Raw genomic sequence first — 15,003 nt, forward strand, 5'->3', positions numbered from 1 at the left:
AAATACCCACGAGCACATGAAGGAAGACCAAAGCAATTACTATGACACGAGCAGTTTTTAAAATAGAACCAATTCTTTTGCTTCACTACATTTAGGTTGACTACTGGACTGAAACCTTAATAAAGGCTGGGCAAGGAGAATGCTCTTTGAGGTGAGTCTTGGATTTGAGTTTAATTTTATTTTGGACAGGCACCAAAAAATCAGATTTTCTGTTACATAAATATGTGCCTTGGGGAGGAAAATAGTCATTTGACATCTGAAAGTAAATGTGGAGAATTCGTAAAACCTACTGAATCACCACAGGATTATGGGAAAAAATATTGAATAATTTAGACTGAAAGACTAGTTTCCCAAACCTCTTGTCCATTTTAGGACAATTTGTTCAAAACTGGAATTATGTCTTTTGATACAGTTGGCATTTAAATGTCTGGTCAGAGAGAACTTTGAAGCAATTTTTAAATTCCCATTGATTTACAGAGAGTTTTCTCCTGCTACCTTCAAATGATTTCCTTTTTTTAACAAGTCTCACTTTAAATATTTTGGATAGTAAACTTAGTTTCTGCCTTAGCCAATGTTTCTCGTTGTGCATCGAACCGGACACCTTTTTACCTCGTTCACGATGCCTTTTAAATACCTACTGCAGCTTTTCGTCAGGGGGGGGTCTATCTGTCCCCACTCCCTCCAAGGACCCTCGCTGGTATCTGTGGAGGTTTCCAGAGCCCTTGGTTTTTCCCTTGTGAAAGATCCTGCCTCGCGTTGGTTACCTGTCCCCCGGCCTAACCCGCTGCCCTGCGGTGTATCAGAGGGAAAAGGGCAGGAATAAAACCTAGAAAAGTTTGAGACAGTTTCTTTCAATACTTCACGCACACCTGTGAAAAAACAGGGTAGAGCCTATTTGTGGCAGCCGTTCAAAAGCAGAGAAACAAAAAAAGACTTTGGTAGAAAACCAACTTTAAATATTGCAGGCAGCAGCTTTGTTTGGTGTTTGAATCCCATGCTGGTGGATGCTAATTCCGTAACATTATACACTTGCCTTTTTTTGGGTACAAAGGTAGAAGGGGGGTTTTCTTCTGTGTTTTTCAGTGCAAAGTGATTCCGATCAGAAAGGACCAAGGTTTCAGCTCCAAGTAACTGACATTTCCATCTGAATCTACTCTCTTTTTTTTTTTTTTTAAGGGGGGAGAAAAAGGTCTAGTTTTTCAGGAAAAGAACCTCTCTACGCAATCCTGAAACTGATCTTTAGATTTACTTTTCCTTAATCAATAGAAGAAAAACTTGATTGCAACTCAACACTTACGTGACTCTAGCGCAGGACTAACTGAATTTTTGGTTTTGAGAGTAGGGGATTCAGACATCATTTCAGGAATCAGAAATAATTGGCAGCAAGTGGGGGAGAACTGACATGAATTCTTGTTTTACCTAATTTTTCCTGGTTTACCAAGATTTGGCTTAATATTTCCGACTCCATTCCTCCAGTCTCTGCAGAACAGGTTAGTGACATTTTTCATAAATACAAATATTTAAATGAATCCTCCTTCCTGCTCTCTGAACTGTTTCCCTAAGGACTCCAGTCTTAAACCTGCCTGACATCTCCTTCTGCTAAAAGCTGTGTCTGATCTCTGCTAAAGGCTTCCTCCCATTTTCAGCAAAACTGACTAATATTTATTATGTGCTTAAGATTTCAATGTGTGTGCCTGACAACTGAAGATTTACAGTAAAACTCACAGAGGAGATTCACTGATTTTCCATGGAAATCTGGCTGAAGAATTGTGATAGCTTCCAATAATTAGAGAAGGGTTTTTAGTTTTAAGAATGCTATCGGAAGCAAACTTCAGTGTCTACCCATGCACTTGGTGCTGACACAGGAGTACGTACGATTTGGAGCTTGCCTCTCAGCTCTACAGAGCGGCACAGATCGTCCAAGGGGTAAAGCCACCGGTCCAACGGATTGTAACTAAAATGAAAGCAAGTTCACTTTTGTGATGTTCTTTCCCTAATTAATTTGCTGCGACTAATTACTTGCTTGTATACCGGATTCTATTTTTATTGTAATTCCAAGGAGCCACCCCGGCATGGTTCTTTTTTTATTACATGTCTATTATTCATTTCACATATGGAAAGTCAGTGGACAGTCTTCTACAGCCTGTGACTCTGGTCTGTACTTCAGAGTGATGGACTGGCTCTATAGTTTACAGAAGGTGATGGCAGACTCTAAATCCTCCTACCTGTAGGACCACATTGTGTTTTAACTGACTTTTATGGGATCCTGATTGAAAGCTGTTGTGAAAATTAGGAGAGCCTGGTCTCACAGAGGATGGATGTCTGTTCTAGAGACACAACAGGCATCTGTAGAGTGGGGTCCTGTTTTTCAGGGCTTTAGTAGCTGGAGAGTAGATGCCTTTCCTTGACTCATTGCCGTGCTCATTGATTCTTTATAATTTCCTGACAATTTGAATGATCTCATTACACTTCCAAACTGCTTCTCACGGGGGAATCTAATTTGTTCATGAGGTGTTGAACATAGGAGGGCCCGCCAGCATCCAGGGCATTTCATCCTGACTCAGAACTGTTGATGTTGTTATGTGAATGTTCTATGATGGTTGTGATGTGTCTTGGGACTTGCCACCAAACACACCTGGTGTTCTATTTACTCTGGCAAGCTGGGGATTTTTTTTTTCTTTTTCTTTTTAAAATTCCAGGATGAATTATTCATCATTACTTAGAATTTGGGTCTCTTTCATCTTCGCACTTGTACGGCACCAAGGTGAGTACTACAAAATTCCATAAAGCTCGTGATTAGCATGCTCTTGAATTTATAAAGAGACGCTTTTGTTGGAACTGTAATTATCAGGGCAGGTGTACATGTGTCTACAGTTACAACAAGAAAAATGTAAATTAAATTCTGCCGTCAAGGGCAAAATACATTAACTCTGAATGATGTTCATTTACATTCCTACTTTTTCTTATTTCACTTCGAACACAATTTGTATATACCAAGTTGCCCCATGTCAGTGGAATAAGTCTTTAAGATATGCAGATTATTTTCATTAAAAGTACACAGGGTAGGTGTGTGTGCATCCCATACCTGATGATTGATTTCAATGAAGGCATTTAACTGGTGGCACAGACTTTAAAAAATATACTTGTTTAAGCCAAAATGAGGGAGTTCCAGTGGCATTAATGTCAGTGACTTGAGTATCAGTGGCCACTTACAATGGCCAAAAATCTAAAACTGCAAGTGAAATAAGAAAATTTTTCCCCTCCGTGATTCCTCCTTTTTCTGTATGTAGCATTGCCCCGGGTAGGTAGGAGATCACATGCATTTCTTTCTACAGTTTTAAATTTTAGGCAAGAAAGCTGGGAAAGTCTATATCGATTTGAAACTTTTATGGCTAAAACTCTAGAGCATCTTCTTTGTTTTATTTGCTTAGTTCAGCGGACACATGATTACAAGTCTGAGTGAACAGAGCTATAAGGCATGTGGAGCCCTAACATTTTTCTAGGATTGGATAAACTTAAGCAGTTGTAGCAGGCAGGCTATAGTGTGAAACCCCACAATAATGACTCCAACTGCCTCTAACCTCGTACTCCTGCTCTAAGAAAGTGTGTCTTATTTGGAGGAAAAAAAAAAAAAACAACGTTCTGGGAACATAAAGTTTATTGTAAAATTCCTGGCCTACAGTCAGCATGGGTGAGGAGATTCTATCTGCTATTCACTCTGATTCTATTGATAGGCTATGCTGTTAACAAGCTATATTTTTATAATAGTAATGACTTCTAAGGTAGGAATTACTGTAGTTTAAACCTAATCCCTTTTATTAGTCATTTTTTTTATTCAACAACTATTTGATAAGTACTTACAATATTAGATATCTTGATTATTTGTATTCTTCTTAAAATTGAAAAATGTTGATTGTGCATCCTTTCCAGTTCAAAATCATGAGCTAGTTAGGATCATTCCTGAAGGGATGAATCTTGCAAATTTGTGTCACCTTTGGAGCAGAGAGAGAAGTTAGGGACAATCTCTCTGACCATAGTTTTCTGTCTCCTCAGGAGGGGCATGGATTTCTCCTGTCCTAGGCAGATTGGCCAACACTGCCCCGAATACCAATTAATCTTTCTATTCAAATGATTACAATTCAGCGTGAATTTGAGACCTTGTTCACACTTGGACATCACTTCTAAAAAGTTCCCCATGAAGGATAAATCCATGACACAATTTGATTTATTATTATTAATTTGAGAATGTTCATTACCCTTCAGATTTAATAAGTACCTGTGTATAATTCTATGATAGGGATTATAAAGAGATTTTTTTAAAAATTGCTTCCTTCTGGGAATTTGGAATTTGTTACTTCTATGTAATTATGACTGTTAGAGAAACCTTTTTTGTCTACTGATGGTGACATTAAATAAAGCACGTGGGCTGAGTGCCCCTGTGATAAAACTAACTACAGCACCTCCCAAAGATTTCCTTTGGTTGGCTTCACAGAGACTTCTGAAGGCTGGGGAACGATGCTTATACACCAATGACCAGGCTCATCTTCCCCATTTCCCTCTTGGTGTTAGTTAGCCCTTGGAAACAGAGTAGCTCTTCCCCCAGGCAGACCTCCCCTCATTCCCTGCTCCACGAGGAGAGAAGCTGGCACTCGGCCAGGCACTACTGAGCTGCTCTCTGGTCACTCGGCCACTCTCTTACATGAGCTGCTCTCTGCTCACTTAAAGGCTCCCAAAAGAGCAGGGCAGCCCTTGGTGGTTTCTCGCCAGCCTATCGGCTCCATCAGCACAGAGCAGGAATTTTCCCAAGGAGGGGCCCCCGACCTGGGGATGGGGCATCAACATCTGCAAGCAGGTGCCTCACGAACTGTCAGCAGAAGCCCCAAATGCATTTGCCACATGTGAGTTAAGAAAACGGAAGAACAGATGATGTTCTATTGCTCTGTTTTCATCCAAGAAAAGAAAGGACAGAGGCAAAGAAACATTACACCCCAGATATAGATTATTTCATAAATGCCATTGGACCTGATCATCAGTAATGTAGACCCTGGGGAAATTGTCTAATTTCTCTCTCTGAGCTGGGCCACCCCTTGCAAGAGTTTGGATGAGAAACTTCTGAGAAACAAGCCAGCTTGCCAAGAGAGGTGGTGACATGGTTACAGGAGGGGAGCCGTGTGTGTCTGTGTGATGACTCTCACCTTTGACCAGGATGATGAGTAAGCACCCCAAGCCTCCTCCCAAAGACTGCTCAAAGGCCCAACCTCCTTTGCCCCAGAGGATCCCATGTCTGTCTTTGTAAACAGGAGCTGGGCAGAGAGACTTCTCATGGGGCGGGTGCTCAATCAAGGTCATTCACAGGCCAGTTACTACAAACCCTCTCTTCCCACTCTTGTCCCAGATCCAACTATTGTTTATTTCCTCAGTGATCTGGTATCTTCTCCTATTGTGCATCTGGACGAAGGGGACTCCTTTCAGGAAAAGACTTGATAGTAGAATTCTTGAGCTAGAAGGGAGTCTCATAGCCACTGGCCACGTTCTCTGTACGTTGCCTTCTGATCAAGGATTCAGCGGGCTAAGCCACACCAGACCTAGAGGCACCTCTCAGTGCTCTGAAAGCCCCAGGCAGGGCTGATTTCACAACCTTCCAGCCAGTGTTAACCACTGCTGTCTCCTAAATGTATGGAAACAGAGAAATGAAGCGGGAAGTGATTTCTCTTAAGGAGAAATGCCATCACTTCCACGCTCCCCTTTCCAGAGGCAGAAGATAACGCACCGTGTCCAGCTAAGGTTGAGGATAAATGAAAAGGCTGTCTGACTTACACGTCGTTTGTAAGACTTACTGAAAGAAGCTGGCTTTAGTGGGTGGGAGGAAAGCAGCTTGCCGAACCGAAGGGGGATCGGCCATCCACCTAACCGCCCTGTCTCTTGACAGTTCAGCCCAGGGAGCTCATGTATCCGTTTTGGCAGAATGACACCAAAACCCCTAAAGTAGACGACGGAAGCTCATCTGAGATTAAGCTGGCCATCCCCATCTACTTCTTTGGCGTTCCTTACCGCACCATCTATGTAAGTGACAAGCAGCCCAGCTGTTGCTCTAGGGCTCTCCCACCTTGCTGGTCATTAAGGAAAAGTATTTTAAATACCTTCTTCCAGGGCTCTGGGAATGGAGGATTTGTTGGCAGCCCAGATGACGAGTTCTGAGATTTCATGAGCTGATAGGTTTTATGATTAAGAAAGTCAAAGGTATATTTCATGGCTAACGTTCACAGCGGAGGAGTATACAGAGCAATGGATTGCTTTTGTGGGTGATGAAACACCCAAGCGAAGCAGAGGCCCCAATGCCAGGAACATTATTTCTGCCACTAGACAAGATAAAAAGATACAATGAACCATAATAGGAGCAACAGCAATTTTCTTTCCCTTCTGGGGGTGTGAAGACTTTAGGCATCTGCTCTTCTGAGGCTTCCTACCAATGTGGAGCAGAGTCAAAGCAGAGTAGAGGGGTACTCAACTATTATATGAAGGTTGTTTGCAGAATTGGCCAACCTCACTGGGCCTGAGATACGCCATAGGGTCTCATTGTCAAAGCTGCATGAAGAAATGGTATCATTTGCTGTCAGAGCTCTCCTGGGCACCTGTGTTCTCAGGTTATTTTTAATTTTTTGATCATTGGAATTGCTGCTAGTGAGACTATAGCACATTGACAAGAAGATTCAGAGCAACTGAATCTGTCTTGATTTTCGGCTTAAAAGAATTAAGTGAAGCAAATGTAGATTATATTACATCCTATTCTATTCTGCACTCTGCCCTGGAAGAAGAAATAAAACTCCAGGCACCTCCATCTCTGGCCTCCTCTGCATCTGGGACCTCTATCTTCCCCAACTTTTGATTGATAGCTCAAGGCTGACTCCCACTAGAAAAGAGTTCCCTCTTCCATTATGTGGTCCTTGAACTTGCAGCATCACCTAGGCACTTGCTAGAAATGTCACTTCTCAGGACCCACCCCAGACCTACTGAATCTGGGAGGGGGCCCAGCTGTCTGTTTGAACAAGCCCTCCAGGGAATTCTGATGCCCACAAAAGTTTGAGAACCACTGCTCTTAACTATAGAATATAATCAAAACAAATCTGGGTCATCACTAACTTCCTCTGCTAGTCTGTGTGTTTTAATTACACCCCTGTTCCCTAGAAGACACATTGCTCTGGCATCCTGAAATGCCTTTTATGCTCTACTCACTGTAGAGCCTCCTTAGTCTATAACAGCTGATTGTAAGTTTCTGAATGTGTTGACCTGATTTTGGAGGTGAGAGGGCTGCACAGGACTTCCATTCTGGAAGCCTTGGTCTCCTAGACCTCTAGAACACGTGTATTTAGTTAAGCTTCCCTTTCTCCTCCATTGTACTAAGTGACGTGGAGTCTGAATAATTCTTGCCTTTGCAGAAGGAGGGTCCTTAATTTGGGGGAGGCTTATTTGAGGGCAAATTTTTCCTTGGGTTTCCAGCACTTTAAGCCATGCAGTCTTGTTCAGGCTTCTGGGTTGTTCACTAATACTTGCAGACAGCAGACCCTCAATGTCCTTGTAGCTGGATCTCCAGCTTCCTTTCCAAACTGCACACCCTTGCTTCCAAAATAGGTTGACATACGTACCCTTGGCCCAGGTACTGATAACTTAACTCTGGGATCTGAGTCACTGTTAATGTCCATAATATTACTAATTAAATATGAACCTAACAATAGAATGTTTCTCTATTGAGGAATTGCAAGTATTCCCATCACAGACACTCCTGCTGTTCCCATCACAGACACTCCTGCTGTTGAAACCATACAAACCTTTGGGTTAAATCAGCTTCATGTACCAACATACTGAGCTGCAGACACAGGCAGAGGCAAATTGTTTACAGATCCTGTTTATGAGTATATATATCGGCTTGTTATCTGCAGTAAGGTTTAGTAATTTAATAAGTTTACTAAGCCATTTACAAATCATGAAGAAATCACCATAAGGTAGTCATTTACATATACAGTGTAAAGTTTTCATGTCTCCATTTTGTGCAGAGACTATACAAAGAAGCTAACAAACTACAAGAGCTGTAATGGAATTGGGCTCATCTGTGGATTGTAACCTTATCTTTTTCTGAGTACCGAGTGGTTCTGACATCAATAGAAATCCTTTAAATGTCTCATCCAGGGTGGGATATGGTTCATCTTGAGATCTGAGTTTGGTGATGGAGTATTTGATTTACCTTTCACTGACACTCCTCTTTTGTCATGTAATAGGAATCAAGGTCTAATATAGAGTTCCTCCGTTTTTTCATTTAACTTTCTGCTTCCATGTTTTTTGGGTTTTTTCCTGTCTATTTTGCATCTGTAACTCTGGATCTTCTTTATTGCCCACATAAGCCACTGCCTAGCCCAACACACACACACACAAACACACACACACACACACACAATCCAGTAGCATTTGATAAGTATAAATAAAGACAGGATAGAGAACATGAAAATGAGGCTGATTATTAATAAGAAATGCAGCTGGCTACAAATTGAAAGTGAAAGGAAACCAATGAGTTTGTCTGGAAGCAAATGAACCTCCTAGTTGAGCAATGGAAGCTGCTGTTTGGGGGTTCTGATTCAGTAGTTTAAAAGTCATTTCCATTCATATGATTAGGCGAGCATCTGTCTTGGTTTATAACTCTGAAATTGTCACGGTCTCAGATCCACTGTGCAAAACCTCTTTTATTTTTGTAGGTCAATAACAACGGAGTTGTTTCATTCAACGTGCTGGTGAGCCAGTTCACGCCCGAATCTTTTCCCCTGACGGATGGGAGGGCCTTCATTGCTCCATTTTGGGCAGATGTACACAATGGGATTCGAGGCGAGATCTATTACAGAGAGACCACGGACCCTGTCATCTTGAAAAGAGCCACCAAGGACATCAGGAAGTACTTCAAAGACATGGCAACTTTCTCTGCCACTTGGGTTTTCATTGTGACCTGGGACGAAGTAACGTTTTACGGAGGAAGCAGCACCACACCTGTAATCATTCAAATTTTCCCTTTTCCACTTCGTATTCTGACATCTAATTCTTGTCCATCTTCACTACTGTGAAGGAGTCTAATTGTTAGAGCTGAAGAATGTCAGTTTCCTTGAGTTACACTGAGGAGTCTTGCCACCCACTTTCCAGGAAACAGAGGGAGCTATCACACCTAACCAGTCCAGTCAGCTGTAATATTTCAGAAGATGTGTCATCTCTATCATGAACCATTACAAATGTCTAAAAAGAAGCCCTCCACAAGTTTCTTGCAGTAGGTAGCATTCCTATTTTGCAGGAGAGTGATTGAGACACTGAGACCCCATACGATTAGGGACCCACCAGGAACCCAAAGGTCCCTTTTCCTTACCAGAGGCCCAAATGCCTCTCTCCATCAGCTAATTTCCTTTTCTTCTTTTTTCACAAAACCTGATAGGAAAAGGAAACTAGGGTGCCAGTTTGGAGCCAAATGATCTGGCTCATTTTATTATGTTATGACCTTTTTTAAAATTGTGACCAGGGCTAGAATTATTCATATTTGATGGTAATTGGATTGGGCAGTTGAAGTGTTTCATGAATAAAGTTTCAGCATCTGCTCAGAAATCCTAAATGGGCAATCAGATAACAGTCAGATAAGAAAGATTATCACTGGCATTATTATAGAGATAATCAACTTTCTACAGAAAGGGGCAGAACATAATTTTCAGGAAAGCCTGCCGTTTGTGTGGATGACTTTGGCAATGGAGTTTTTTTGAAGCAGCAGATGCGTCTTCAATGTATAATTTCCAGTAAGCAAAGATACTCAGACATCTTCCCTCCGCTTTCTTAGGATTATTTCCAATCCCATCTGTTTTCCGATTTCCCTGGCGATGAGTCAGTTGTTTCAGGGTGAAACAGAAACTACTGAGTTAGAGGCAGAGTTGGAAAAGTGCTGGGCTTGCATTTCGTAGCTGCCCTGCCGTGAGCACCCTGCCTCTCTGCACCTTCTGACCAGAGCATCGCAAAGCACTTTATCACTAAGAGGTTCTGGAGAACAGAAAGATACAAGTTTAAACAGTGGATGCACTGGCTAGAAATAACCTCTAAAGAAGCAAAAATTTCCCCCTGTCATGTTATGGATTGCTAACGACTCCTCGGGTGATGTTTGATGTCCTTGAGCCTCATACCTTACAGCTTTAGAATGCAGGATGCCAGCGATCGATACATTTTAGTATCAGAGGGAGAAAAATAAAGAGAAGAAATGCCCATCAAATGCTGACCACCAGTTTTTCAAAAAAAACTTCCATTGGCAGTAAAAATGGCAAGATAATTCAGATATTTCCTGGTTTGTACTTGGGCGTAAATTTATGGACTAGGTGAGGACTCTTTCAATGAGGATGAATGAGGTAACATCTAAGTGCTTTGAGCTCCTTGGAGAAAAAGATGATAAAAATCCTCCAGAGCTGCAGGAGTGTCCCTCCAGCCCTGTCTTCGGAATTGGCCCCTCTTCCATCTCCCACTATCCTAGGCCCCCCCTTCTTTAGAGGAACACGTATCAACAAGCCAAGTAAACACTGGGCATGAGAGATCTTTTAGAAGCAGAAGCCCAGTAGAAAGTCAAGAGGATGTGTTTACTTTAAGGAAGGAAAACTAATATTTATTGAGGCTGACTGTGAACCCAGGGCTGTGATAGGCTATCTTTGCAAATCATTTAGCCCTCACAAGAATGTTCCCAAGGAAGTTCGCCGTCCACTTTAAAGGTGAGGGGACAGGCCTAGAGAAGTTAAGTAACTTGCCCAAGTGTCAAGAAAAGGAATTTGAACCTCATATGCGGCAGAGCAGGGTGCAAACCCAGTCTCCTAACTCTGAATCCTGAACTCTTTCCTCAGCTGCCCCCTCCAGGTAGCGTTAGAAGGCCTCTGAAGTATAAAAGGGCTTTTCAAGAATTAAAAACATGGTTTTACAAGAACAGATCCAGAGGAGTCTCACAACCCGTGTTGAAGAGTTACCTGTGGGGGGGGGGGGGTGGTGAGAGTGAGGGAGAAGGTGCATGAGGGCGAGCCAGCTTCTGGAGCGTTCTTAGGATGGCTGGCTGGTTTTAAGGTGACTTCTGGGATCAGACATGGGTTGCGTTCAAGACCTGCTTGGACCAAAGATATTTCCAACTTTATTTCAGGAGAAGGAATTCACATCCGGAAGGAGCATCCTGGTCTGAAGGAGGGTTTAGCTTTGGTCCTTGTGTGACGTTGACTTTATGCCTTTCTCTTGAATCTGACCCCACAGCGGCCATATAGGTGACTGCTCGCTCCTCTCTGTGTCCCACTTTGCCCTTTTGTTGAACGGGGCCAGAGAATGGAGGCATAAACCTGGGCGGCTCTATCATCAACGCCATCAGCTGTGGCAAGCACGGAGTTTGAGGAGAAAGTTCTCGTGTACAAAAAGGGCTTTTCTTTACTTGCACCTTTTCTCCCTCCCTGGGACTGTCTAGGATGGGAGATTTGGGGCTTCCAAGATCCTCTACCCCAGTTTGATTACACAGGATAAGGATGTGGGTCTTCCTCTGCATCTGACAGAATGTTAACCAGGACGGTATCGGGCAGCTGGGAAAATGCTAGGTTTGAATGGAAAAGGTCGAAGCAGCCTCTCCTTTTAACTCTGTTTTTTACTTGAATTTCCTGAAAACATGCATCAGCGGGTAGGGATTAGCAAAGGGAAATAGTAAAGGACAGAGTTTGCTACAGCTTTTTTCTGGAAACTGTTTGCAAGACTGATCTGAATGTATATAACATCTCCGTCCTAAAAAGTTGAAAATTAAGACCGTGTGTAATGACAGTGCACGAAGAGATCAGACTGGGAGCTCTGGCTCCAATTCTGTTTTCTGTTGCTAGGTCATTTTGGAACTTCCAGCAATTCATTTCCCTTGAGCCCTCAGTTTTCTTAGCTCCTATGATGGGAATGGGCCAAAAAATTGCCTGTCTTAGCATTGGTTGAGGTACAGATGGAGGTGGAGAATTTTGCAGATATAAAGTGATGCATAAATGCTCCATTAGAGGAGCAATTTCTCCCCACCAAGTGCTTTTTAAAAATCAATTTCCAGGGGCTTCCCTGGTGGCGCAGTGGTTGAGAGTCCGCCTGCCGATTCAGGGGACGCGGGTGCGTGCCCCGGTCCGGGAGGATCCCACATGCCGCGAAGCGTCTGGGCCCGTGAGCCATGGCCGCTGAGCCTGCGCGTCCGGAGCCTGTGCTCCGCAACGGATCACTTTCCAACCTGCATTTAAAAGAGGGGGAGACATCTCACCAAGATTAGCGGTGTGTTCCAGGAAGCGAGAGAGCAGGGCCCATGCCACCACTGGAGTCCCACCGACTGGCATTTGCGTGCTCTGCCCTCTCCCTCCCCACCCCCACGCCCTCCCCCACCTGCTCTGGGAACAGGTGCTCACAGCCCTCTCCCTGGCTTGACTAGTTCCTATAGTTTATTCTCATGCTGCCATCTATAGGTGCCCACGTATTATCACATGCTGAGTCGGGCCGCTGACTTTCCTATCTGGTGCCAGTCAGAGATGTAAGAGGGATGCTGAGTCAGCCTCTAGGTTATTCTCAGGCAATTTCTTTTCTGGATGCACAGCCCCACATGTCTTGCTTTTCCCCATGGAGGTGAGAACATATTTGGAGAGAAGGCAGAGCACAGAGGCTGGGGTCGGAGCAGCTCTGAGCTGCTTGAGTGGGGAGGGGGCAGGGTAAAGGGAGCTGCTACTGGGGAGAGGAGCTCCTGGGGATGTGAGTCCTGAGCCCACCCACCCATTCGCATCCTGCAGGTGAACACCTTCCAGGCCGTCCTGGTGTCTGACGGCACCTATACCTTCACGCTCTTCAATTATTACGAAATCAACTGGACCACTGGGACGGCGAGCGGCGGTGATCCCCTGACGGGTCTTGGGGGAGTGATGGCCCAGGTAGGTGGTTCTCTGGCTCATCCTCCTATGTGTTTCTGAAGCACTGCACTCTCTTCTTATGCTCTTAGCATCTGGGGGAAATCCTGCTTTGAACTGGAGAAGCGTGTCTGGTCCTGCAGGTGGACTGAGGGACTAGTCTTGCCCATCTTTGATACCTGGATCCGGGTGTGGCATGAACTAGCGGGCCATTATCACCTGAAATGGTGGCCCCAGAGACTCCAGGAAAAGGGGTCTCTTGATTTCAGGTGTGCTGAAAACAAGATGGTGGGCAAGTAAACCAAGGTCGGGGCGGGGGTTAGGGGATGATGTGTGTGCTCAAAAGTCTGCTCTTCCTTTTGTGCTCTAGGCAGGATTTAATGGTGGAAACATCACCAATTACTTCAGCCTTCCGGGGTCAAGAACCCCTGATATTGTGAATATCCAAGAGACCACAAACGTCAATGTTCCAGGTCGCTGGGCATTTAAAGTTGATGGGAAGGAAATTGACCCAGCCAATGGCTGCACCTCCAGAGGTAAAGGCATTTCCTCTTCTCTGAGGCAAAGCAGGGTTTGTTTCATTGAGATAGACAGGCAGGCTTTTAAGCCATGGTAGGGGGGACTCCTGGCTGATGCTTTACCCTTTGAAGTCTCTCCTCTGGGTAATGGAGATCAAGGTAATTTTTGCGTGCACGTTCATCGCTCCAGGAGCTGAAACCCTGCGCTGGCCATACCGCAGTTTCTGAAGCCTGTGCCTGGGGTATGAACACAGCTCCCCATTGGGAACTACTGCACAGTGGACGAGGCTCTTGAATGATTCTGCAGCCAGAGGGACAGAAGAGAGCCCTCCTGTTTAACATTATTTTTGTTGTCGTTGTTGTTGCCATGTCCCCCTTTAAATTTTCCTTCTCATCTTTACTCCTGCTCTACCATCTGCACTTTGTAGATCCATGGGAGTGGGTGAGCTTGGAGCATCACCAAGTCTGTACCAAGTACCTCCTAGTATGATTAGAAAGAAAGGAGAAAACGTGTCATAGTCTTTAGGGTAGCTTCTCCTAAAATCCTCCAAGCAGCAGCAAAACATGCAGGAATTTAGGGAGAATCAAAGCCGGCTTTAGGTCTGTGTGAACAAGCTGTAGGTGAACCTCCGTGGGTTTCCTTTACATTGGCATCCAAAGTTTGGAGCCTCCTCTGAAATGTCAAAACCCCTTCGGATGTACAAAACAGCCCAGGACTCTCACAGGGACACCATGGTTTATAGATTCCTGCTTCTTATATGTCTAAAAGTATTCAGAAAACAGGATTTCTGGGCATATTTCTGCCTCTAGGAGTGGAGGCTATAGCAAGTAGAATTAGTCAATCATCTATGCATCTGTCTGTGCGTTTATCTACCCATCCACTCACCCACTCACCTACCCACCCATCTACCCATCTACCCATCCATCCATTTAGCCTTCCAGCCACTGCATCTTTCCAAATGTGCTTAGCCAGTCTCTTAGGTTGGTGAAGATGGTGCTTGCTCTGGACCCCCATGACCCTACCATGGTAGAGAAGACAGTACAGAAACAGTGATGATACAATGTAAGACCTATTATGAGAGATATGAGTGCAGGGTACTGTGTAAGCACAGAAGATGACCCCGGGGAAAATGCTTCCAGATTCCTAAGAAAGTTATGGGGTGGGATGAAAATTTCAGGAGGTCTCTTGCCATCCTTCCATTGAGAGCATGGCCAGGTGACCTCTGAGTCTCGGCACCCCTGAGGGCTTTGATTTGTGTAATCATCAGAAGGGCCATATTCACCTGATCTGAAATGCCCACACCCTCTGCCCCCATCCCCTGCGCTGTGGTCACACTTATCAAACCTCTGCTTTTGCTCTGAGGAAAGGTCATTTGTGAAGATGCCCTGCCTGGGCATCTTTGCCTCTGTGGACTCTGTAAAGTCCTCCATGTTCGGAAGAGCAAATAAATGTTTAGAGCTAAGCCAGTATTAAACTGGACAGAAAAGAATCTAGCTCCGAAGGTCACCAGGACTTCAGAGATTGCACTCCCCTCCCTTACAGAGTGTAA

At 44.2% G+C, this 15,003-nt stretch overlaps 1 protein-coding gene across 6 annotated transcripts in view; it reads left to right on the forward strand.

The window, feature by feature from the left end:
* The window catches only part of LOC137230970 (tubulin-specific chaperone cofactor E-like protein), a 162,234-nt gene that overhangs the window by 89,049 nt on the left and 58,182 nt on the right, over positions 1-15,003 (forward strand). For 3 of the 6 annotated variants that reach the window (XR_010946319.1, XM_067751352.1, XM_067751353.1), the window contains 5 exons: positions 96-2,764; positions 5,930-6,063; positions 8,745-9,032; positions 12,822-12,959; positions 13,306-13,471. Coding sequence is in view for 5 of the 6 variants with exons in the window: in XM_067751352.1 (XP_067607453.1) it covers positions 2,701-2,764; positions 5,930-6,063; positions 8,745-9,032; positions 12,822-12,959; positions 13,306-13,471 (790 nt within the window). In the remaining variant the exon portion in view is untranslated. The remainder of the gene's footprint in view (positions 1-95; positions 2,765-5,929; positions 6,064-8,744; positions 9,033-12,821; positions 12,960-13,305; positions 13,472-15,003) is intronic. The other 3 variants (XM_067751349.1, XM_067751350.1, XM_067751355.1) reach the window with 3 other exon arrangements.

The sequence above is a fragment of the Pseudorca crassidens genome, chromosome 9 (genome assembly GCF_039906515.1).
Source record: "Pseudorca crassidens isolate mPseCra1 chromosome 9, mPseCra1.hap1, whole genome shotgun sequence".
Classification (NCBI taxonomy): domain Eukaryota; kingdom Metazoa; phylum Chordata; class Mammalia; order Artiodactyla; family Delphinidae; genus Pseudorca; species Pseudorca crassidens.